At 46.4% G+C, this 26,347-nt stretch overlaps 1 protein-coding gene across 3 annotated transcripts in view; it reads left to right on the top strand.

Moving 5' to 3' along the window:
• Positions 1-26,347, top strand: part of LOC119461771 (sphingomyelin phosphodiesterase-like) — a 148,046-nt gene that overhangs the window by 59,297 nt on the left and 62,402 nt on the right. For all 3 annotated transcript variants that reach the window (XM_037723149.2, XM_049672151.1, XM_049672152.1), the window contains exons 4-7: positions 314-472; positions 7,171-7,401; positions 11,358-11,527; positions 25,587-25,697. In XM_037723149.2, coding sequence (XP_037579077.1) covers positions 314-472; positions 7,171-7,401; positions 11,358-11,527; positions 25,587-25,697 — 671 coding nt within the window. The remainder of the gene's footprint in view (positions 1-313; positions 473-7,170; positions 7,402-11,357; positions 11,528-25,586; positions 25,698-26,347) is intronic.

The following is a 26,347-nucleotide window of genomic DNA, read 5'->3' as shown; positions in this document are numbered from 1 at the left end:
GCCTGCGTACAGTGGCTGCAGTAAATGGTACGGAATGATAGTGACTTCTTGAATGCACCACTGGGCCCTGATGTGCTGATTATACAACAATATATAAAAAGTATTATGTTGGAGAATTTTGACAAGCATGAAACTAAAAGAGGGGATCATTGCTGTTAAATGTCATTGAGCTAACTACTTGATGCAAAGGAACATGGTCGTGAAACTTAAGTGGAAGGGCGTGAAGGTTACAAAATTCGCATTTGTTTTTTCTCCTCGGGATCAGTTTATGGTGGCCTTTTAATGGAGACGTTCTATAATATTCACTACGCAGGATGAGTTCTTCTACGTGCTAGGACACACAACAATGAGCCCGGCTGAGATTTGCGGGATAGTCTTGCCGGACGAGTGTCCACCGGCTGGTGTCCTCAACTGGACCGTGCCATTGCCACCGAGCCCCAAGCCCCCCGTCACGCCCGTGCCGCTGCCAAAGGTTTGTATAAACGTTTTTTGGACACGCTCTGGAACAAAGACAGTCCCCTAAAGTGTATTTACGGGTGTGAAGTTAAAAATGAACAATCCTGAAGGCTAATAAAAAATTTCATTCATGGATTTTACTTGCCAAAACCACAATCTGATTATGAGACACGTTATAGTGGGTGCTCCGAAATAACTTTGACTTCGTGGGATTTTGGGACGTGCTTCTAAGTACATGAGCTTTAGTGTATTTTGCACGCATAGAAATGCGGCCGCCGTGGCCTGTATTGAGCTCGCGGCCTTACTTAGGCTCAGTAGTGCAACGTCCTGCCACTGCCTTACAACGACCAGTCAACCCAAGGCTGCACATTGCATAATACGTTTAATATGCACAATACGCTTCATAAGTCACTGTTGTAGTAACTGCATGAAACGGACCCTCGTCAAATTTTATTCCGACATTGAGCGCGTTGAAAAGCAGGAGAAAAAAATGTCTTTTGACTGACGGGGCAACAGATAGGGTGCTACCGGACGCTCCACATAGCCAGGTAAAGGCGGGTGCTAATAATAGACCCCGCGCTGACTCGGTGACTGCTTAGCTGGAGGTCGCCGGTTCTATTCTCAAATACCACAGCTGCGGTCACGGTTGTGCGCAATCCAAGAAAATGTTGTATACTCAAGTTACTTACCATCAGCAGCAGGGCCCCAAACAATCGGTCCCGACTGACATCCGTAGCTGGATCCACACAGACCCAATTCCTAGAAATATGCACCCTGAATATAACAGGGCCCGGTGCCAAGCTCGGGCCGGAGCAATCATAAAAGCCTTTGCTCGTGTACCTGGCGTTACATTTGTTGATGCAGCCCAATGGCACACGATTTGTGGCCGTCGCCACACGCGATGGAGTCCTACACCACGCCTCCAGCGTCATTACTCCCACTGCCGAAACGGCTGAAGAAGTGGCCATCGCCCTGGCCACTCTAGATCCCACCTGTCACACCATCGTGTGTGACTCGCTCAGCCGTCACTAACTTCAGCAAAGGCCGTATTTCTCCTTAAGCTCTTCGTATCCTCCGCCAGGCACCACACTCTAAAGAAAGCATGATCTCCCTGACATGGATCCCGGCCCACGCGGGCCCTGTCCACCCACACCTCCCCAACCTCAACGAGGTCACCCACTCCATTGCGCGAGGACTAGTCAACCGCGCCGGAGACACTGGAGACGAGTTGGACACCAGGGACAGTCTGACTACTTACAACAATCTCGTTAAGGCATTTTACCTTAGTCGCCGAACCTTCCCCCCACCTCACCCCAAGTTCAGCCGGGCGCAGGCTACCACCCTGCGTCTGCTACAAACAAATACGTACCTTTCACCCGCCCGCCTCCACCTTATATTCCCTGAAGTTTACAATACCCCCAACTGCCGGTGCTGTGGCACTCACCCGCCTACGCTTCCGCATATGCTGTGGGAGTGCCCAGCACAGTACACACACATTAACACCACGACCCTCTCGTCGAGGTTGCGTGAGGCTCTGCGGAGCTCCGCCCTCGACGACCAAACCTGGGCGACCCAGCACGCCCGTGAGGCGGCGGCGAGGCAAGCCCTCGACGTCCCCTCATGGGAGGCTTAGGCCCGGCCATCTTAAAGTGCTGGTTCCGCAATAAATGTTTATTCCTCCTCCTCCTCAAGTTATGGGCACGTTGAAGAACACTAAAATAGTCGAATGTAGTCCGCAGCCCACCACTGCCGTGGCATCCACAACCCAGGTGTCGATTATAGGATTCATTCATTCATTCATTCAGTCACCAGATAGTACTGGATGGCTACCTGGGCTAAAAGCTGTGTAGACAGCTTGACAGAGGCCCAGGTAGCTGTTACAAGACATATACGGTGGAACAGCAAAAACAAGATACTTAGCAACAATACATCAAGTGGAAATTTAAGCATATATCATAAACAAAGCCAACAAATAAAAAAGAGTATAGTATCAAAAATAAAAAGGAGTGCGTCATCAATACACAAGAAATAGATATGTGAGGATTATATTAAAAATAAATTCATACAACAAAACATTTATTACAACACTTTTACAAAAATGCTCCGCAACTGCGACTTCGACATGTATTGCGTTTCTTTGTATTTGTTCAGAAGTACAGGAAGGTTGTATTGTCGCAATCAATCCAATCAATCAATCATACAAAATGTCACCGATTGAGCTTTCTGGTGGCGTGCACACTCATGCTTGTAAGCTATCAATCTTTACACGAATGTGTTTTTCGTTATCCATGCTTTCAGTTGAGCCTTCGTTCTGCGCGCCGAGATATCCTTCCTTTCGACAGTGTCGTTGTTCTACATGGGACCAGCCCGCCGTGGTGGCTCAGTCAGCTAAGGCGTTGCGCCGCTGATCACGAGATCGCTCGATCGAATCCCGGCCCCGGCGGCCGCATTTCGATGGAGGCGAAATGTAAAAACGCCCGTGTGCTTGGGTTGTCATCATCATCATCATCATCAGCCTCTATTTATGTCCACTGCAGGGCGAAGGCCTCTCCCTGCGATCTCCAATTACCCCTGTCTTGCGCTAGCGTATTCCAAGTTGCGCCTGCGAATTTCCTAATTTCATCATCCCACCTGACTTTCTGCCGTCCTCGACTACGCTTCCCTTCTCTTGGTATCCATTCTGTAACCCTAATGGTCCACCGGTTATCCATACTACGCATTACATGGCCTGCCGAGCTCCATTTCTTCCGCTTAATGTCAACTAGAATATCGGCTATCCCCGTTTGTTCTCTGATCCACACCGTTCTCTTCCTGTCTCTTAACGTTAGTCCTAAGATTTTTCGTTCCATCGCTCTTTGTGCGGTCCTTAACTTGATCTCCAGTTTCTTTGTTAACCTACAAGTTTCTGCCCCATATGTTAGCACCGGTAGAATGCAATGATTGTACAGTTTTCTTTTCAACGACAGTGGTAAGCTCCCAGTCAGGATTTGGTAATGCCTGCCGTATGCACTCCAACCCAATTTTATTCTTCTGTAAATTTCTTTCTCGTGATCAGGGTCCCCTGTGAGTAATTGACCTAGATAAACGTACTCCTTCACAGACTCTAGAGGCTAACTGGCAATCCTGAATTCTTGTTCCCTTGCCAGGCTATTGAAGATTATCTTTGTGTCTGCATATTCGTCTTCAACTCAATTCTTACACTTTCTCGATCAAGGTCCTCAATCATTTGTTGTAATTCGTCTCCATTGTTGCTCAATAGGACAATATCATCTGCAAACCGAAGGTTGCTGAGATATTCGCCGTCGATCCTCACTCCTAAGCCTTCCCAGTCCAAGAGCTTCAATACTTCTTCTAAGCATGCAGTGAATAGCATTGGAGAGATTGTGTCTCCTTGCCTGACCCCTTTCATGATAGGTAACTTTCTACTTTTCTTGTGGAGAACCAAGGTTGCTGTGGAATCCTTGTAGATATTTGCTAAGATATTCACGTATGCCTCCTGTACTCATTGATTACGCAATGCCTCTATGACTGCTGGTATCCCTACTGAATCGAATACCTTTTCATAATCTATGAAAGCCATATAGAGAGGTTGATTGTACTCCGCAGATTTCTCGATTACCTGATTGATGACATGGATATGATCCATCGTAGAATATCCCTTTCTGAAGCCAGCCTGTTCTCTTGGTTGGCTGAAGTCAAGTGTTGCCCTGATTCTATTGGAAATTATCTTGGTGAATATTTTATATACAACACTGAAAGCAAGCTAATAGGTCTGTAATTCTTCAATTCTTTAACGTCTCCCTTCTTAAGGATAAGTATAATGTTGGCCTTCTTCCAGCTCTCTGGTACACTTGAAGTTGTGAGGCATTGCGTATAAAGGGCCGCAAGCTGTTCAAGAGTGATATCTCCTCCATCTTTGATTAAATCTACTGTTATTCCATCTTCTCCAGGCGCTTTTCCCCTGGTCATGTCTTTCAAGGCCCTTCTAACTTCATCGCTAGTTATAGAAGGAGCTTCTGTATCCGGTGCGCCGAGTGTAATGCCTGCGGTGTCGATGATACTATAGAACACCTGCTATGCTACTGATCACCTTTTCAAAATGAAAGACATGACCTCTGCAACGTTCTCAATAGGTTAGATAGAAGACCGTTCACTTTGAGCAAGATCTTGGGACCATGGCCTCGAATATCACAGCTGCAAAAGGCCACAAAAGCGCTGCTGCGATTTTTAAGAACTACAGGACTGAGTGACCGTCTATGACCCGGGCTGATTGATCATCAGTGATAGAACAGAGACCTGTTGCTACGTCGGCGATATCAACAGTGGACTTTCTATTCTTCTCTTAATCTCTCTCTCCCCTTTTTCCTTCCCCCAGTGTAGGGTAGCCAACCGGGCTCAGTCCTGGTTAACCTCCCTGCCTTTCATTAAATCATTTTCTCTCTCTCTCTTCACTGATTTCTGCTGATTTCTGCTGTCTTACTGATTTCATGCTCCTTGGGTTGTAGTGCACGTTAAAGAACCCCAGGTGGTCAAAATTAATCCGGAGCCCTCCACTACGGCATGCCTCATAATCAGAACTGGTTTTGGCACGTAAAAACCCCAGAAAGAAAGAAGTACATGGGACCAGACATTATTAGCCTTATGAAGTCGTTGTCAGCTACCTAAATTGGGGTGATCGAGTTTCTCGGCAAATCATGATTCTATACTGACGCCTCGATGAGAAACAGCTGCGTTACTTATGAAAAAAAATGTCGCAGTTTCGCCCGAAAGGCGAATCATCAATTGCTAAAGCAAATTACTAGAGAGCTATTCGGAGTAGGGATAGGTAGTTTTATCGGCTGCATAAACTTGGACACATTCGCTTACTAACTCGTAGCCTGGTGTCAGCGCGCACAAGCAAACATGAATAGATCACACTCAATGTCTGCAGACAACCACTGTCAAAACGCTGGCAGCAAGCGCAGCCGCCGCAGCGAGCGAAGGTTCGTGCGGTCTATCACTTCAACGGAAACTGAGCGGCGAATGCACAGCGCATACAAAGGTCAGAGCCGTGTGGAGATCGCTTTTAAGAGATGGTGCGGGCGAGCGCCGCAGCCGGGCAAAGTACAAGCGCAGTTGTTGGCAGAGTAGAAGCTGCGCCCCTTCCCTCCCTCGCTGCCTTCCCGGTTTTCCTCCTCTCGCGTGGAAGATTGTGTGGCCAGTTCCCCTTGAGCCTGGTTGCAAGATACGCATTTGGTGCCGCAGCACAGCGTCGCCCCGCCTCCCTCCCTCCCATACCCCCATGGCCTTCCGCGCGACGGAAGTAGCGTTTGCTTTCCGCCGTGCGTTCGCTCCGTGATAGCGCGCGTCCCACGCTTTCACTCGCGCATACGGTGCGCGGCGACGATTTTATTGCCCTTGGACTTTATGCGCAACCCCACGGCGACGGCAGAAATTTGCTTGAGTACACGTGTGTTTTCGCATTTCTCGCCCATAGAAATGCATCCGCCGTGACCGGGATTCCATCCCGCAACCTCGTGCTTAGCAGCCCAACAACATAGCCACTGAGCAACCACGGCGGGTTGCTATCGCGATAAAAAAATGCAGCTGAGCGAACGAGTTGGAATCTATATACAGCGAAGCTTTGTGTGAATGCATAACGAGTAGAAACACCGAGTACACGCACGCACGCACACACGCACACACACACACACACAAACACACACACACACACGCACACACACGCACACGCGCACACACACACACACACACACACACACACACACACACACACACACGCACACACACGCACACGCGCACACACACACACACACACACACAACACACACACACACACACGCACACACACGCACACGCGCGCACACACACGCACACGCGCACACACACACACACACACACACACAACACACACACACACACGCACACACACGCACACGCCCACACACACACACACGCGCACACACACACACACACACACACACACACACACACACACACACACACACACACACACACACACACACACACACACACACACACACACACACACACACACACGACGGACTCCTTGGCCGCATCATGATTCCAGAGGCAGAATGCGTATACGTACGTAGCGCAATTCGAATCCATTCTAATGCACAAGAAGCGTTTACATCCTCATTACTTTGCAGCCGCAGATGCGCAAAGGCAAACTTTCTGATTATTTCTGTGTCGGTCCCCAGCACGGCCGGCGCCGCCGCTGCCGCAGATGCTAGTAGGCAAGCGCCATCTGGTGCTGGTGCAAGGAACCTAGCGGCGCACGTACTCCACTGCTTCCAGCCAGGCCACAGCCACGGTCATGAAACCCGGCGAGGTTCGCGGAGAAAAGCTTGACTTTTAATACACACAAACACGTGTGGGTCTATATAACATATATATATATATATATATATATATAAAGAGAGAGAGAGAGAAAGCTTGAACCGAGCCAAATTTGTTAAACTGCACGTGCACCTTTGTGGTTCCGAAACAAGTTGCTCGAGCGACTGCGTGTTGACGCCCACTTCCTTTTTTTCGCTGCCGTTTTCACTGCGCGTCCGTCGCGTCTCTGGTGACGTTGTGACCCATCACGCGTGACTGCACAACGGTGGTGGCGCGAACGCACTTCCAGTTTCCATAAAATATTCTGAGTGTCTGTCGCAGTAACAAAGTGCGTTCACCCTTTCGCCCTCGCAGGAAGGGGCGCCGACGCTGCGCGTGCTGCACATCAGCGACACGCACGTGGATCTCGCGTACAGCGAAGGCAGCGAGGCGGACTGCAACGAGCCGCTGTGCTGCCACGCCGGAGACGTGCCCGCGTCCAGCGGAGGGCGACGGAAGGCGGGCCACTGGGGCGCATTCGAAACGTGCGACATCCCACCAAGGACCTTTGAGAACATGCTCAAGACGGTCAGGGACACGCAGAAGGTGAGAGCGCGTGTGCGCACTTATATGAGAGGCATTTTTGAAGTGGACCACGCTGCGGTCTTTGCAACATGCTGTTCGCCTGTGAGCACAACCTTTGTCTACGTGCCGAAGCGTCGTGATGACATAAGCATGCCCACTCAGTCTTTTGGTTTACTAAAATAGAAACCTTATCGGGTAGCGACTCGGTTACGGTAGGACTGATGTACATCGATGTTACAACTTTGCAGGAACAATTACACTACAGGCACACATAAGGCCAAGGTGTATGCGGATGTTCAGTACCATCCATTAAAAAGGGCTCATTGCGTGATCCACGTGAGATATATTGCCCAATTCTCTTGCCCGCGTCAGGTCCTTCGCGGTACTCAGTAGGCTTTATTAATGCTGCTACCGAGCAAATTAACGTGTGGCGCCGAGCGCGAAGCGCTAAACCGAAACTACAGAAACGTACACTGGTGGTGAAAAAACGCAGACGCATCCTGGCCATAGGCATACTTACTGGAGGGGGAGCACTTGGCCCACCACAGCCAAAATTGGACAGGCAAAGTATGCCATTTTGCACACCCTGCCCCCATCCGCCCCACACACGCGCCTTGCTAAGTGGGCTCTTTCGGCAGGGTGCTAGAAAATTTTGCGAAACAGCCTAGGCCAAATTTTCGTTCTCAAACAGTGGTCATGAAAGTAATGCTTTTCTTTATTATGTACCTCCTGGTTGGGCAGCGAGGATGGTCTTTCGTGCCTCGCCGGACGCGCTGTAGCGAACGACGCGCGGGATGTGTCATACACGCTCGCATTGCGGAGAAGGCTGGGGCTCCACAAGAAATTTCACCTTGAGCTTTTTGCATCATGCCGAGGTTTTTTGGGATCGGCTATCATATTTGAAAACACAAAATCAGCTTGCTATATTTAACCTAAGGGTGAGGGTACGGGTCGGGATAAAGTATTATTATTATTATTATTATTATTATTATTATTATTATTATTATTATTATTATTGTGATCGTTTAATTCGGGGTTTCTATGTGCACGCCGTATATGAGGCAAGCCGATTAGTTTTCACCACCTGGGGTTCTTTAACATGCGCGTAATGCACGGTGCACGGGTGTTCTTGCATTGCAAGCGACTCCATGCCGGACAGCCTGAAATAGTTCGATTATGAGACACCGCAAATTTTAAATTGCTGTCCATAGATAGTCAACATAGCGTTGCAGTCTCCGCCTCTTATCACCATCAAAAAACAAACAAACAAATAAAACTACTTACAGTTTTGACTATCCCATTTCATTGTGTTACGAAAACTTATACTAGATGGTGTTGGTGAAAACGAGCGTGTCTAATGTGCTCAAACATTACAATACCGTTATAACACTGACAATAGAACGTTTTAGAATGGGGGACCCAAGTGGTTGAGGACCCAAGAAAACTGCGAGCCGCAAGTGTGCCTGCGCAGAACCCAAACCAGTCCTGGGTTCTTGCGTTCGCGCTGACCCAATACCCAAAAATCTAAAACTAGCGTGGGTCCCCAAGCCCGTGTAGGGTCTTCATAACTTCAGCATACTTAGTTCGTTTTACTAACACAGTGATTACCTTTAGTACATTATAAATTGTTTGCCTTTTTTTTGCTCAAAAATTCATTCTGTGTGTTTCCACTTGTACGAAAAGCTTTTCTTCCTTGCTTTCAAGCACGTTTTTATTTCCCCCACTGCCGTGTCCCGAGCGCTAGACCCAACGATGTCTGCGTTTGACCAAATTCTCAAACTCTTCTGCTCCTGTAAACCCAAGATCAGCCCACCCAACGCGGCTTAGGGGTCCAGAGTCTTGGGTCCCCAATTCTAAAGCTGTGTAGTATTTTCTACAAGCATGTGTCACTTCTGACGGTGTGTGTTCATTTCAATTTTAGGCTGTTTCTACATAAGAGTTATACTAGTATATGTTTTCTGGCAGGAGCAAGAACAGCAGAGTTCTCATATTTTGAGGAAATGGGCCACATCTTGACTGACGTAACCAAAAGGTTGAACTGCGTAGGTTACTTAAGTCCTTTGAAAATAATTACTGAACACTAGTCGCCTTCCCCCAATTTTTATGCATCATACAAAGAATTTTCCCGTTTCATCGGTAACCTAAGTGGAAGGCGCGGTGTTCATGTTTCGTTGAAGTAAGAAATATGTTTTGGGTGACGAGCGATAAGTATTTAAAGTTCGTGGGCTCGATAATAGCAACCTTGTTAGAAATTTATTTATTCAAGTGTTTCATCAAAGTTAGGACAGGTCAAAACCATGTGGACTAAGTCCGCTATGCCATTACAATGCCTAACTTTGATGAGCCAGATAGATGCAGAGAATCCAGGGAGTCCTTGCTACTCAACGAAGAAGAAAATGCTCAACGGTAAGTCATCGGTCTCGCCCTGACCGCCACCGCGTCCCAAGGGATCCCGGTCGACGGTTAGGGAGGATGAGTGTGGGTTCAGGCTGAAGCCTCTACCCCGTCATTTGACGGGTGCAAATAAAGTATCTTCTCTCTCTCTCTTCAAGTGTTTCACGGTGTGATAATAGCACGCTTCGAAATGTTTCCCAGACTCCTACAACAACTCAACGAGATACGGACATCAAATTCTGCGAACATTTGGTTCTCTCTATCTTCCCCCAATTTGATGTTTTTGAATGTATTTAACTGTGTAAAGTTCACGTTCGTGCTTTCAATGAAAGCGTTGCAAATATTTATTGAACCCTTGCTTTTTTCCTATTTTCGCACGTCATACAAAGGCCATGGTTTGTTTCTCCGGTATCCTCAGTGAACTAAACAGGGCACCTTGTTTATTTTTAGGGAAAATTAGGGGCATCATATGGGTAATGTGTAGCAACGTTTCAAATGCCTGGGTAAATGCGCCTTTTGGAATGAATTACGTATGCAAGTGGTCCAGAGCGTTATTAGTGTGTTTTACGAGCGGCGTAAAACTTAGACCGCTGCCCTGGCATACCGAGGCCAAATTTTGCGAAAAAAAGGAAGCGAAAGGGAAAATTTTTGTGCGATGTTAAATGCGTGTTGGTCAAATAGAGCTTCTGCGCAAAAATAAATTCTTAAGCAACAGTTGTTCGAAAGTCGTGTACGCTGCCGTTATCAGCCAAGCTAGTGAAGGACTTAAATAGGTCCATATCATGGCAGTCAGATAAGCACGCCTTCCTCACAGCCAGTGACATGCGAGAGGTAGGCAACACTACGCCACCATTCAGCGAGCACGTCTAGTGCACCACAGAGGCAGCCTTGCTTTTAAAAACTTCGCTATGCTGATGTTATTCCAGTGAACGGAATTCGCAAAACCCCGTAAAACTCGAAGCATACCCATCCACCTGTGGCTGTTCGGCAGACGTAGAAAGCACCATACTCGTCCCCCAATAGTGATTGCAGCTTTCACCAATAGTGGCTGAATGCAAAAATGCTCGTTTGCTAAGATTAAGGGGCACGTTAAAACAGCCCAAGGTGTTCAAAATTATTTCGGAGTCTCCCACCACGGCGCGTTTCTTCCCGGCATCCGCTGCGCCTACAGTGAAGCCAAGATAGCAGGATTGCTCGGGAGAGCGGCGGAAAACCTGCCAATGAGCGCCCCCCTACCCCCTTCCCCTGATTTTTGCTACGGATGCTGCAATCTCACTTGTTTGCTCGGTACTCTCCTTTCTCCCTCTTCAGGCAGTTAATACGCGTGGTTTTATAAACAAAATTGCTCCCTGTCAGTGCTGTTAGGGTGCCTTAATTTTTACAGCAGGAAATTCGCGACAAAATACGGGCACTTCTAACACTGTACTCAATTCAAGGAATGAACTGGTCAGCCGAGTGGTCAAACTACAAGGGAGTTTCAGGAAATAGCGAACATGTAGTGGTAGCGAACATGTAACGCACAGTGATCTCACTGGCTCTCACAAACCTGACAGCGTCTCATCCACGTGCCGCCTTACATGCAGATCGACTACGTCATCTGGACTGGGGACATGGTGGCGCACGACGTGTGGAACACGTCACGGGCGGGCAACCTGGACATCATAGAGTACACGGTCAAGTCTCTCGAGAAGTACCTGCCCGGAGTTCCTATCTACCCGGCGCTGGGCAATCACGAGGGGAACCCAGTGGACAGGTGACGCCCTCACTGCAGAAACTTAAAAATGCAGGCTGGCTGTTGAAGCATTATTGTTACTTTTGTTTTCACGAATGAAAAGTTTTTTTTGTTTGCATTGAGCTGCGTTTTGTTATCTACCAGATGCGTAATTTTGTCGTCAAAACGTTTGCTTGAGAGTACAAGTCACTTATAGCTGCACGGTTGAACTGCGGTACAGTCAGACTGCCCTTGAAGCTCAGCTAGTAGCTTCAGAAAGGCACACAAGGACAGGACGAACATGCCGCAAACTTTAGGGTGCTTATTTCGGGTATCGTGCAGACATTTATGCAAGAATTAATGAAGTGCTCTAAAATGTTACAGCGTGACGTGTGTCAAAGGCAAACACTTGAGACCACCATAACTAAAGATACGACACTGACAAGCGCCGACTTTCACATGTAACCCTTTAAACGAAAGACCAGCTCAGCTTGTCAAGTGCGAACTTGCACAAAACACGACGAGGCCAGGTCTTCAAGCACTTTTTTGTTTTTTATGCAGGCCTGAAGACTATTTGAGCTATTGTATTGCTGCGCGCTTTTTAGGATGACAGGCTTTATTTTGTGCTTGTAAAATACCATCTGATGGCGCAAGGACCTGTTGAACGATGAAGCTGGGAGTGTAGACTCACTTGTGTGCAGTCAAGTTCACCTTCGATACAGTGTAAACGTTTTTAGTAAACGTCACCTTTCTGCCAAAAACGTTTTGCATGGTCCTGCATGGTATCATCAGAATCATTTGCACGTGATGTTGGGAGCATACTCCAACTTGTGTGTAGTGAAGAATACTTTTTCAATAGTGTCACACATTTTTTGCTCCACTAATGTTCCATTTTCTGACAGAAGTTTTGGCATGGCCTTGCTTTATATGATGACCGAACTCATTTGCGTGCAAAAAACGAACCGCGCCTTTTTTGCAAGTTTTCCTATTTTTTCTTACCATCCGTAAAGGGTTAATAATACAAGCGAGAAATATACACGTGTTGAGCAGCGAAAACAATAAACAAAGGAATCAGCAAGGAGCAAGCTCTTTCTTATTCATTGTATTCTACAGCACGTATACATACAGGATGTCCCAACTATCATGCACCAACGTTTAAATTATGCAAATGCCCCGTAGCTGGACAGAACGAAGGTAATGCCGTTTGCCGTCGCTTGGAGATACACAGATACTTTTTTTCATTCCGCCTAATTGCATAATCAGCCTTAATTATTAATTAACTGAAATACTATAATTAGATGCAAAGAGTCAATGGAAATTCTAAAGTAACATGAAAAACTCCCTATACAGCTTTCCGTTACTCAATACGTGCTACATAAAAGTTTTTTTTTTAGCGTGAGAGAAACTCTTGAATATACGCCAAATTGCCGCACGACTGGCCGGTCGAGGCACTTGGGTGTATTCGTGGGCTTCTTTCGCGCTCGGAAAAACGCTTACATGTAGCATGTAATGAGCAATAGAAAGCTGTATCGGGAGTTTTTAATGTTGCTCTAGAATTTTCTCAATAAAAAGGCGCGCACCAGTTCTTCATATGCATGGTCGCACTCGTCGCTCTACACAAAGGGAACTTCCTTTTGAGTGAGCCTTGTAAGACACCTGAATGTCGCTGCAAAGTCTTTAATGAACGCCAAAAAAATGTCGTGCCAATCCTAAGAACACACGCGGGGAGGGAACATCGTAGGACTTATGCATTTCCTTGATTCGTTCTTTTGTCGTCCTCGCGAAGCCGTCCAGGACTCTGTCAAGGAACACTACCTTTCTCTGAAAGAATTCACTTTTCTTCTTGTTTATTTACAATTGTGATTTGCTCAATGCTTCTAGTATTTGAGAGACGTGGGAACAGTGCTCTTCCTCAGTACGGGAGTAAATGATGATGTCATCGACATAAACATTGCAGAAATCTCCAATGAAATGTTTAAGTACCCCGTTCATCATGCGCTGAAACCAAGCACCCGAGTTCTTCGAACAGAATGGAAACGGCTGTATTCATATATATCAAATAGTGTTATAAACGCCGTGTACTTCTTTGATTTTTTCTGGAGAGGTACCTGCCAGTAACCTTTGCACAAATCGATTCGTGAGAGCCATTGGCATCATCCAGTATCATTAATGATGTCGTCAATCAAAGGCATAGGGATACAGTTCTGTTTGGGTGTTGATTTGCCGATAATCAGTACAAAGTCACAGTGAACCATCTTCTTTGGGAACAATAGTTATAGGAGACGCAAAAGGTGACGTTGAGTGCCTTTTTATTCCAGCGTTCAGCATTTGTTGCAGCTCTTGTTGCAGCCATACTTTCTTTTCATGAGAAATCCTGTAGGCTCTCTTCCGTACAATAGTGGTGTCGCAGAATTTGAAAGGCACTTCGGGTACAGAAGCTACAGGTGGATATGTATCCAGGCATATAAGTTCGGGAAAAATTGGCCATATATCATTAGCGCATTTGGCAGTCCTCATCTGTGGCGGTGTCTGGACACTTGAAACCAGGGAGTCTAAAGTCACTTCACCTTTCCAATTAATGTTAATTTGTAGCTTCTTCATGTCCAGTCTTGACAGTATAAACAAGAATTTGACATCACGCATAACCAGTGCTTCTACTGTGAAGTCCTCCCCAGCCGAATGTATACTGACTCTTGTCCAGGTGTGCAGTGTTCGAGATGATCCATCGTAGCTCTTAACCGTTACCACTTTACCTTGTCGCAGGTCATCTGCCTTCACCATGGTTTGATTAATCAGACTTACTGAAGCTCCTGTGTCGACTAGGGCATTTACGTCGTTTTCATTAATAAGAAGTGCCGTTTGTAAAACGTTTGATCGGATCAAGTAGACAGGTGGGGCTGTGCACCCACGTTAATTCGTTTTTTGTCTCTTTGACGCCTCGGTTGCTAGGGAAATAGTCAGAAGCTGCGCTTCTGGTGGATGCTGTCATCGCTGTCGCTGTATTATCAGGATGAACTCTGGCTGGATGGATCCTATTGTGCTATGCAACGGGCCCGGGGGCTTCATGGCAAACGTCCTTAAGACACCCCAGTAGGTCTTCAACTGTCCTAGGCGACCTTATTTGCCCTTGCCTTTGGCATTCCTTTGTCATACCATGTATGAGTAACGGTACAATAGACGAATCAAGCAAAGTAGGATCTGCTAACAGTGACAGCCGTCTTTTCACGTAGAAATAGTCAATTTGTGAACTTGAGCGTTGTTTGAAAAATATAGCTTTGTCCAATCGGTCGACGGGGTTCTGATCAAAAGCTGAGATAAAACTTGCTCTCCAGTGATCCCTGGCGTCGTCCGGATGGTCTGTTATGCGGAGCTCATACCATTTCTTGGAATTGTGTAAAAGAAATAGCGCCATATTTTGCACTTTATCCTGTGACGTCACCCAGCAGTTCTTTTCACAAGGGTATTCAAAGAACTTCAGCCAAGTGGTAGCCGACGCAGTCGTCCCATCGATCATGTCCGTCTTCACTAATTCAGCTTTGGGACCATTGTTAGCGCAGAGTCTCTGTTAGCATAGTAAGCATAGCATGTTGCTCAATTTGAGACGCCTGCACTTTCAAGATCCGCTCCATAAGCATAGCAATGTCCTGGCTATTGTCATTACGAAAGGACTTGCTACTTGATAACTGTCTGAAGTGATTTTCATAGTCGAACATTTTCATATTGATCTTCCAAATACCTCGGCTGACGAGATCCACCTCGGTGACTTTAGCCTTACTTGCGATGAACTGGAGCAGGCTCGGTGACGTCGCTGTCTCTTGGACTTCGACTTGTTCTTGATCTTCGGCTTGGTATGACGTGACGTACGGTTGTCCCGCTGTAGTAGTACCAACTTATACTTCTATCCACATCCTGTCGGGCTGCGCCAAATGTAAAATAAAGGATCCGAGATTGATGATGATGATGATGATGATGATGCCTCAATCAATGGCACAACCCAATGTGGGGGATAGGCCACGAACCGGGTGGTATTATGGTAGAAATATAAAATAAATTAGTTCAGAAATAAATGAGTCAGAAAAATTAAAGGAAAATAAATAAATAATTGAAGATGTGAAACGACTGATAATAAAAGAATTAAGTAGTCTATACTAAGTTAGTCAGCCTTACCTAGATAGGAGTATTAATATGAATTGAATAATTAATTAATTACAGTAAAGGATAGACGCAAATCTTAAATAATAATATTAATACTAATATAATTGTGATATTGTGACGCTACTTTTTGAATTTGATAAATCTATAATTTATTGAAGGATAAGTAAATCAATCATGGAAAGATGGAAAAATATTAATGAGGCAATGTTTTTGTGTCACAAAGAAAATTATAAATTGGTCAGCAAACATTCCCGTGGCCATATCCTAACACCGTGGCTCCAAGTGAGAGTATAACTGGACTGCTCAAAGGCAGTCCTAGATTGCGAAGTGGGCTTTCCAAACATTGTTGTCGATGATTAGAAAAATGCCGACACGATAATAAAAATGGATCGATGGATTCTGCTTCATTGCAGAGGTAGAATAATGGGGATGCCGCCAGACCACATCTGTGCAAGTAAAAATTTAGTTGTGGAATACGGCAACGCAGCCTTGTAAATGTTACTTCAAATTGCCGGTTAGGACACCACTGTCGGTTCCAAGAATAATTTAGATGTATAAAAGCTGTAGATTTTGCTAACGCGAGGCTTTTCTTGTATTCGGTCAAAGAAAACTGTCTATATGTGGCTGCAGTGATACGCGCAGTTGCCGGCAGCACAGCTATCGCCGGACCTTTTAAAGAAGCTCGTGCTAAAGAATCAGCTACTTCATTAAGTTGGATGTCTCGGTGGCCTGGTACCCATACTAAATGAACTAACCTTAAGTGGGGTGGAGCTAATGTGTAAAACGTGTTCAAATTTGCTGTCGAATTTGTAGACGCGTTAAGCGCGCTGCATGCAGAAAGGGAATCTGTGACGATAACAACTTTTGTGACATTTAGCGGTAACTTTCGCAATGCAAGAACTATCGCCAGAATTTCGGACTGAAAAACTGATGCGTAATCTGACAGGCGAAGGGAAAAAGACCAATCGAGGGATGGTGAGTAAATTCACACGCCTGCCTTCTCTTCACACGAGGAAGCATCAGTCGCTATTACATTTAATGGGAAATGAGCCAAATAATCCTGCAAAAGGGCATTCAAATAGGTTGGTGGCAGTAGTTTTGCGTTATTGGGCAAAATGTCTGCAAATTCTATTTTAAGAGACAATGTGGACCTATCAAACGGAATGATTTCCCTAATGCGAAGATTTAAAGGTGATAATTGTGTCTGCACAAATACAACCTGCGGGGTATGTAACCGGGGCTACGTGTTCTCAAAAAATAACTTTGGTTCACTAATAAATATATATTCTGTACGTCTAAGAGGAGATTCATAAGTCCTTAAGTCGGTTTGAACCGTAAGCATGCGGAATCTCGTGTGAAGAGAAGGTAATCGTGCTTTCTGGTATAACACGTTATTAGCAACAAATTTAGGCAGACCTATACATAATCGAAGAGCTTCTCTTTCTAAAAGAAGAAGTGGTCTTATTTTATATTTTGCACTTCCGGAAAACAAAACACAGCCAAATTCTATAATCGGTCGTACATACATACGGTAGATCATAATTAATGTGTCACTTCGCATACCAGATCGCCGGTTACTGATTCTACGTAATAAACCTACAGCTCGTGTCCCTTTCGTTGCAATATTTTCTATGTGAGAACGGCACTTAAGTTTTTAATCATATGTGATACCCAGGTACTTAAGCGACTCTATCTGTCTGTGGGATGGTTCTCTGATCATATACTAATGATAAATGTATCGGTCCGGAAAGCGGAAAGACAAGGACTGCACTTTTGTTTACGTTTAGTGACAGGTGAAGGGTGTGAAGCCACGTCTCTAGCAAACTTAGGTACGTTTTCAAGGACATGTAAAGGAAATTTATGTCTCTTGCTGTCGCGAAAAATGCGATGTCGTCTGTATTGACATAGAGATGAACTTCCCGGCGCAGTGGAATTGAACTCATCAAAAGGTTAAATAGTACAGGAGACAGAACAGCCCCTGGGGCACCCCTCTTGTCTGATCGAACTTTGTTGAAGAAAATCCGTTTTGAAAACAATAAAATTTTCTGTTTCTTAGAAATGCATAAATCCATGTCGTTATATATTTCGGAAAATTGTAGGACTGCAATCTGTCCAGTAGTAGTGGGTACTCGACACTGTCATAAGCTTTCGCCACGTCAAGAGTCACTAAAGCACTCAATTCTTTTCTATTCCGAGCAAGTTGAATACGGCTTTCCAAATCTACATGCGCACACCAAATGGAGAGACCTTGTCGGAAACCTATTTGACTTGGGCTCAGTAACGAATTTTTAGATATATGATCCATCATGCGATCATATAGAACTATTTCAATAAGTTTTACCATATTTGACGTAAAAGAAATAGGCCGATTATCCTCAATATTGTAGCCAGCTCCCTGTTTTTTCAGTAGCAGAATTATTTTGACTGTCCTCCATTCTTGAGGAATCCAAGCATTTTTTAGAGAATAATTTACTGTGTTCAGAAGTTCCTCAGGAGACATTGCAAACAAAATTTTTAGCATGGCATTGGAAATGCCATCAGGACCTGGGGCTGAGGCAGGCAAAGATCTAACAATATTGGAAAGCTCCGACATTGTGACTTCCACAAAGTCATCCGCGATGGGAGGTCTTAATGGCCCATTTGGCAAACATGATGTTAAGCGTTGTGATAAGCCATTTGCTATGAATTCTAATGGAGCAGATATCTCGCGTTGAAAGAATTACCGACGCAATATTCGCTGGTGTTGGTATAAACTTTCTATACCGAAGGAATCTCAATAGAGCTTTTTTGTTGTTAGGCTTAGAGAGGAATGCATGATGTTTTTCATCATATTCGTCTTTGGCATGTGATACTGTTCTCTTGAATGTGGCAGCTGCAAACTTATAATCACTCCAGTTATTTGGAGGCTGATTGTAAAGTAGTTTTTTCCAAGCGGCTTTTCGTCGTCTATAATCCCGCGTGCACTCCGAATTACACCAAGGAGAGTGAGTACTTTTATATTTGGTAACATTAAACTGAGACCTTTTATAGGAACTTTTTAATATAGCGTAAAGGCTCATGGCTTTGATGTCATCCGGCACCGTTATCTGGGAGTTGAGGGTCGCTCTTAAGATACTCTGAAATTGATGTAATTGACAAAAATGCATGCCGGAGACTCTAAAGAAGTAAGAGGGCACACAATATCAAACCGAATGGGTAGATGGTCCCTGTTTGAGGCAGAGTCGACTGTAGAACAGGAAGTGACGGACATCCCAGAACTGGCAAATGCCAGATTCAATGGTGATTTATAAAGGCCTTGAATTAACGTAACTGCTTTCGTATTTAGGCAACAAAAATTTTGATTATTAGCCGAATCCAACAATCTCTTTCCACATGAGTGTGTTCTGAAACCCCAAGCCACATGATGCGAATTAAAGTCTGCCGCTATCACAATTTCTTTCCTACAAGATTTTACAACGGTATCAAGAAATATAATGTCATGCACACCTGCGGGAAAATATAAAATAACCAAAGAAAACGAGGAAAAACCAGGAATAGTTACATCTAATGCTAATATCTGGCACTCCGTAGACATATACTGATATATTGTTACGGTTAATGTTGAACCGGCTTTATTTAAAGAACGAGGTTGATGGTCAAGTGAAGATGGCGTCCAGAGGCTGCGCCAGCTAACGTATTTATCCTCTTCTCCTTGCCCTGCTCATGCCGTAGCAATCCCCGGTTGCCAGACGAAGCCGGCTGGGCAAGTCCAAATCACTCGGAAAGCGTGGGGTGAAACCGCTTGATACGAGCAACATGTACTAACTGGGTCCGGCTAGACCAACGACCAGCTGACGTCAAGCGTGCCACCACGTACGTCAAGTCACTCAAGCGATCTACAACGACGAATGGGCCCGTGTACTGGGGTAAAAACTTTTCGCATAAGCCACGCTTACGTAGCGGGGTCCACAACCACACAAAGTCTCTCTTAGCGTACGAGACAGACTGGTGTAGGCTGTCATAGCGCTCTTTCGATCGGTGTTGCGATGCCACAGTACGAAGACGAGCAATACGCCGAGCTTCTTCGGCAAGACAAAGCGTCTTGGCAACAGAGTACTCGCTGTGAAAGTCAAACGGTAATATAGTGTCAATGCAGCTTAGCGGTGGACCTGCGTAAAGGAGACAAAAAGGACTGTAATCGGTCGTCTCATGCTTTGCAGTATTATAAGCATAGGTGATGAAGGGGAGTACATCATCCCAGTCTCTGTGATCGGAAGATACGTACATGGCCAGCATGTGAGAGTTCTGTTCGTACGTTCTACAAGCCCATTTGTCTGAGGGTGATAAGGCGTTGAATGGCGGAACTGCGAACTACAGAGACGAAGCAGTTCTTCTACGGCGTCCGCAACGAATTGATGACCGCGATCGCTAATGATTACACGGGGGGCACCATGCCGAAGAATAACGAAGCGAAGCAAAAACGTTGCAACGGACGCAGCTGTTCACGATGGTACGGCCGCCGTTTCCGCGTAACGGGTCAGATGGTCGACACATACGATCACCCACCGGTTGTCGTTAGATGATCGGGGAAATGGGCCCAGAAGATCAATACCCACTTGTTCAAATGGCAGGCGAGGCGGCGGCAGAGGTTGGAGAAGACCTGGCGGAGCGGTCGTAGGGCGCTTGTAGCGTTGACATTGCTCGCAACTGGTGACATAGTGCTTGACTGTGTCCCGCATTCTGGGCCAGTAAAAATGCTCCTGTGTCCGGTTCAAAGTTCTGATAAATCCTAGATGGCCAGAAGTCGCATCGTCGTGCATGGCTCTCAGTATGTCCGCTCGCAGACTCTGCGGCACCACCAGAATGAAGCGTGCGCCTTTAGCCGAATAATTCGTCTTGTAAAGCAGGCCGTCACGGACACAAAATCGACCGGTGGCTCCAGGACGTGATGCAGCTACAAATGGAGGTTCCAAACTAATACCACTTTCCTGCTCTGCCTTGAAAGTCATCGAGTCTGGGAATGTAGAAGAAATGAGAGCAAAACAGTCATCAAAACTGTCTTCGTCACACTCCGTCATCGTCAGAGGAAGACGGGAGAGACAGTCCGCATCTGTGTGGCGACGCCCAGACATTTAGGAAATAACGGAGTCGTACTCCTGCATTCGAAGAGCCCAACGTGCCAGTCGTCCACTCGGATCACGAAGATTCACCAACCAGCATAACGCGTGGTGGTCGGCAAAGATAGTGAACGGGCGTCCGTATTTATAGGGCCGAAATTTGTGGACAGAGAAAACAGCTGCCAAGCATTCTTGCTCGGTGACAGTGTAATTGCGTTCCGCCTTAGTCAAAGAGCGACTAGTATAAGCCACAACGTGTTCAGCTTCTTGATGACGTTGCACTAGTAGGGCACCAATGCCGATGCCACTGGCATCAGCGTGCACTTCTGTAGGTGAGGACGCATCGAAGTGACGCAATATGGGCCCTGACGTTAGTAGAAATTTTAGCTGGTGGAACGCGTCGTCGCAAGCGGATGTCCAGTTGAAAGGGACGGCTTTTTGGAGAAGACATGTTAGGGGGTACACCACGTCGGCGAATCTTGGGACGAAGCGACGAAAATATGAACACAGGCCCAAGAAACTCCTCAACTCCCGCACTAACTTCGGTGCTTCGAAGGAGCTGACAGCCTCAATTTTCCGTGAATCTGGCCTCACGCCGTTTTTGTCGACCAGATGCCCAAGTACTAACGTCTCAGTTTGCCCGAAACGACATTTCTTGGAATTCAGGATCAAGCCGGCTTTTTCGACACAATCCAGAACAAGACTGAGACGGCTGTTATGCTCACTCAAAGTGCTGCCAAAAATCACCACATCATCGAGGTAGCACAAACAAATTTCCCATTTAAGTCCTCGGAGGATATTGTCCATAAATCGTTCGATGTTGCTGGCGCGTTGCAAAGGCCGAACGGCATAACGTTAAATTCATAAAGACCGTCTGGTGTCACGAAGGCCGTTTTCTCCTTATCGTCTGGGTGCATGAGTATCTGCCAATACCCTGATCGCAAATCCAGTGATGAAAAGTAGGCAGCGGAATGTAAACAATCAATGACATCGTCAATTCTAGGAAGCGGATACACGTCCTTTTTGGTGACCGCTTTCAGTTTCCTGTAATCAACGCAGAACCGCCACGATCCATCCTTCTTCTTTACTAAGATTACTGGTGCTGCCCACGGACTAGAGGACTCTTGAACAACACTTTTCTGTAGCATGTCTTTCACCTGTTCAGCGATAACTGTCCTCTCTGCGGAAGAAACGCGGTAAGACTTTTGCCGAATGGGGTGCGCAGATCCGGTGTCAATTCTGTGGCGGGCACGAGAACGCGGGAGTGAAGCCTGCTTGTCGCCTTGCGTGAAATCGAACACAGAAAGATGTGCCCACAAAACTTGTGCGAGAGCGTGGCGCTCATGTGAGGCAAGCGCCTTGTTGATCATCCGTAGGATCTGTTCTTCAGAAGTGCTTCGGAGATCGCTAGTATGAGACTGCTCCTCCTCGCTTAGAACTGTAATGGAGCTGTACGTAATCTCGTCAAATTCAGCGAGCTTCATATCACGCGGGAGAACAGCAGGGACGCAAGAACAATTGAAAGCCCACAAATTTGAAGCGCCATTCACTACTATCACGAGAGAGCGTGGCACAAGTACATCTTTCTTTGCGCAGTTCCACGTAAGTGGCTGGACTTGCGCGTCAAACGATGAAAGGTCGGCAGCAGCGACATTTACAGGGACACGTGACAGCGACCAAAGCGGTAGCAGCAAATCGTTCGAAACAACACAATAGTTTTTCTCGGGTAAAGATGTGTCGGCAAGGGTGGCGAGAAGCGTGCTATTCAAGGTAATTTCGCCTGTGCCACAGTTAACGGAAGCACCACAATCCTGAAGGAAGTCAATCCCGAGAATAACATCATGAGTGCGCCGCGGAAGTACGAGAAATTCTGTTTTAAGATCTTCCCCTGCAAATAAAACACTTGCAACACAAATACCAAGGGGAATAAGGCACTCTCCACTGACACCACGAAACGTCACACCATCATTCCACGGGAACATAACTTTCCGACCCAGCCTCTCTTTGAAAGTCACACTCATAACGGAAACGGTAGCACCAGTATCCACTAATGCTGTTGCAGGTATACTATCAATTAACACACGCACTTTGTTCTTCACCATCATAATAGGCAGAGTAGTATTTCGCAGAGACGCAGACTGTCCGGCGACCTTACCTCCATCAGCCGCGCCGGCTAGTTTCCCGACGGCGGTGGTGACGTAGCACGTCGACGTGGTGACGGTGAACGGCGTTGGCGACTGGTTGGGGGCCTCAGGCTGCGGTCTGAAGCTGGCGAGCCACTCCGTCTATTATATTGACGGAAGGTATTCCGGGGTGGCGCGCCTGTGGTGTTTGCAGTATCAGGGTCTGTCGGCCAGCGGTCGTCATAACTGACTTGTTCAAAATTAGGCGAAGCTGGTGGTGGGCCATATGTTGTTGTCTGTCGGCGCCGGCGACAAAAACTAGCAATGTGTTCTGAGGCGCCACAGCTGTAACACACAGGCGATGCGCGACCGACGTTGTAAGCCTCGAGGTCAACCCTGGGACGTTGCGAATAATAAACGCGATCTGCCGAATGCCGATTTGTGGTGGTAGCTCGACGAGTGCGCAGATTGTGCGTCATGTCGTCGGGAGGAGAACGTCGATGCTGTCGCAGCTGATCGACTCGACAGTCTGCAACGCCTGGCATGGCAGACAATGCCGACACAGCAGATGCATGCTCTTGAGGTTGGTTGCAAGCGCAACCAAGCTGTTCGACATCCGCTCCTGTGGTGTGTCGTTCAAGTTGTTCGCGGACAATTTGCCTTATAGTTGCCGCAAGGTCAAATTGAAAATTGCAGTTGTCGTTATCGTCAACGCTTGCCACCGTTGTGACATTCGCTAACCTGCCGAACTTTGGCGTGATACGGCGCAGCTTCAAGGCCTCAAATGTGCGGCAATGCTTGATGAGGTCGGCGAGACTCTCCTTTCCGATTAAATAATTATAAACATCCTCGGCTATGCCTTTGAGAAGATGTCCATCTTTGTCCTCTTCGGACATTCGAGGATTCACCGTTTTGCAAAGCTTCAGGATCGCCTCAATGTACGTACTACAGGTCTCACCTGGGACTTGAGCGCGCTGTAGCACTGTCTGCTCTGCCCGCTTCCTTTTCGTCGTGGAATCGCCAAAGCACTCTGTGAGGTCAGTAACGAAGCTGTCCCACGTTGTGAAGGAATCTTCATGGTTCTCGAACCACACTAGCGCCGTGTCTGTGAGGAACAGAACGACATTGTCGAGCTGAACCGTGGAGTTCCAGCCGTTGTACTTGCTCACACACTTGTAGTGGGTGAGCCATTCCTCCACGTCCTCGCCGAATTTTCCTGAGAAAGGGCGGGGCTCCATCTGTGCATCCAAGTGACGGTTGTTCGCACTGGAGCAGCCAGAGAAGGCTGTTGGTCGCCGCTGTGGGACATCGGAATCTGAAGTGGTGTCGGAGGCAGTCGAGCGAGGCGTCGGCTTCGGCGTGGCACTTGCTGCAGCAGCTGCGTCCTCTTGGTCGAAATACCCAGCACTTCCACCACAAAACTGTTACGGTTAATGTTGAACCGGCTTTATTTAAAGGACGAGGTTGATGGTCAAGTAAAGATGGCTTCCAGAGGCTGCGCCAGCTAACGTCTTTCTCCTCTTCTCCTTGCCCGGCTCATGCCATAGCAATATGTTTGCTTTGTGGCATATTTTAGTTGTTATCAAGAACGCAAGTCCTCCGCCTCTCGATGGACGGTCCAATCTAAATAAACGATAGTTTCTTATGTGGAAATCTTGGCCATTTGAGAGCCAAGTCTCCTGCAAAAGAATAATGTCGGGAGAAAATTGTGAACAAAAATATATTAAATCTTTAGCTGCAGAAATAATGGAACGGCAGTTCCACTGTAATGCCTTTAAAACACCTATAATGAATTAATGCCTACTTTAGAAATCACTTGCTCTAAAATACTGTCTTTTAAAAAATCTCTCTTCGAAAGACTGTCTTACCGTGTTTAGTGGGTTTTGATGAGGGATAGTACTTAAAAAATTAGGGTTAGCATCTGTCTTGGAAAGACTATCTTTAACAACTTTTTTGGTTTTTGAGTGCGGGACAGAGGTGGATGAATTATCATTAGGTGATCTTGTGCGTTTAAGCGTGGGAAGACCCATTTCTACATCCTGGTTGTTTTCCGACACTGATCCAGAGAAGCATCCGTTGTCGGTCTGCTGAGTTGAAGTTGATTGCCTTGTATTTTCAACGTTTTCTGCAATGATTGGCGAGGGATCTATTAGCTGCCCAGCGTTTGATGTAAGGCTGATCCACTGTTTACTGTTTTTATTCGATCATCTTCTTCTTCGTCTCTCTCTTCACTTCCTGTTCTTTTGACCGGGACGTTACAAGTGTCAATGAAAATTCTAAACTAACATGTAAAACTCCCGATACAGCTTTCTGTTACTGAATACGTGCTACATAAAAGTGTTTTTTTGAGCGTGAGAGAAACCCTTGAATATACGCAAAATTGCCGCGCGACTGGCCGGTCGAGGCACTTGCGGGTATTCGCGGGCTTCTTTCGCGCTCGGAAAAACGCTTACATGTAGCACGTATTGAGCAATAGAAAGCTGTATCGGGAGTTTTTCATGTTGCTCTAGAATTTTCTCAATAAGGAGGCGCGATTCCGCTTTCAGATTGTCGTAACAGAGCTTTTAGAAGCAGTCTCAAAAGATCTTACAGCCAGTGCTTGCTCCCGTAATATTCTCGCTGTCATTATAACGTAACACATAACATAGGTGTAGTACGTGCCTGTCTTGCTGAAACAAGCTATTGTCAAATGCTACATGTGTCATGAACACGCATATTTCCTTACAGCTTCCCCATACCAGCAGTGAAAGGCAACCGGTCTGTCGAGTGGCTCTACACAGCACTGGCGTCGCAGTGGTCGCAGTGGCTGCCTGCATCAGCGTCGGTGACCATGCGAAGGTGATTGAATCAAGCAGGTTCAGATGGGCAGGTTCCCACGTTTTATGTTCAACTCGGCATGCGTGGGGATATCTCTGTGACCATAGGTTTTAGAAAGGGAGGTGAGGACTGTGAACGTGCGCGATGGGAAAGAAAATGCGTCGTCTTTCACATCGTTGCGTCCTCTGCGCGGTTTCTTGCCTTTAAGTATGTTCCAAGGTGGTCACGTCGGCACATTTCCGCTGCCAGTGGAAAACTAGCGGCGTGGCCGGAGAAAGGCGGTAGTCTGTCACAGAGCACTCGACAAGGGCACCATTGCTTTGTTCTGATTTCAGATAGCCTGCGCGACGACTTGGGAAGGAATTTACGATCAGCACTTAACGAGGCGGCTCGTAAGGCACCGAATTTATGCTTTCAAGAAAACATATTTTCAGTGGAAGCACGTGCATATTACCACAGTCTCGCCGGTATCTAAAGAACACTGACACGATGAGTTGCATATTGTGCGGTTTTCTAACAATACTGACAGACAGGCAGACAAGTAACTTTATTGTAACAAAACTGAAAGGTTTGCAGCGGAAGAACTGTGAAAATAGGTTAAGCCCTTATATTTCGTAACTTCAGGCATTGCACAGCCATTACGAGTTCTATGTCTGAACATTTGACAGAAC

The sequence above is a fragment of the Dermacentor silvarum genome, chromosome 8 (genome assembly GCF_013339745.2).
Source record: "Dermacentor silvarum isolate Dsil-2018 chromosome 8, BIME_Dsil_1.4, whole genome shotgun sequence".
Classification (NCBI taxonomy): domain Eukaryota; kingdom Metazoa; phylum Arthropoda; class Arachnida; order Ixodida; family Ixodidae; genus Dermacentor; species Dermacentor silvarum.
This window is presented reverse-complemented; position numbering and strand designations above follow the sequence as displayed.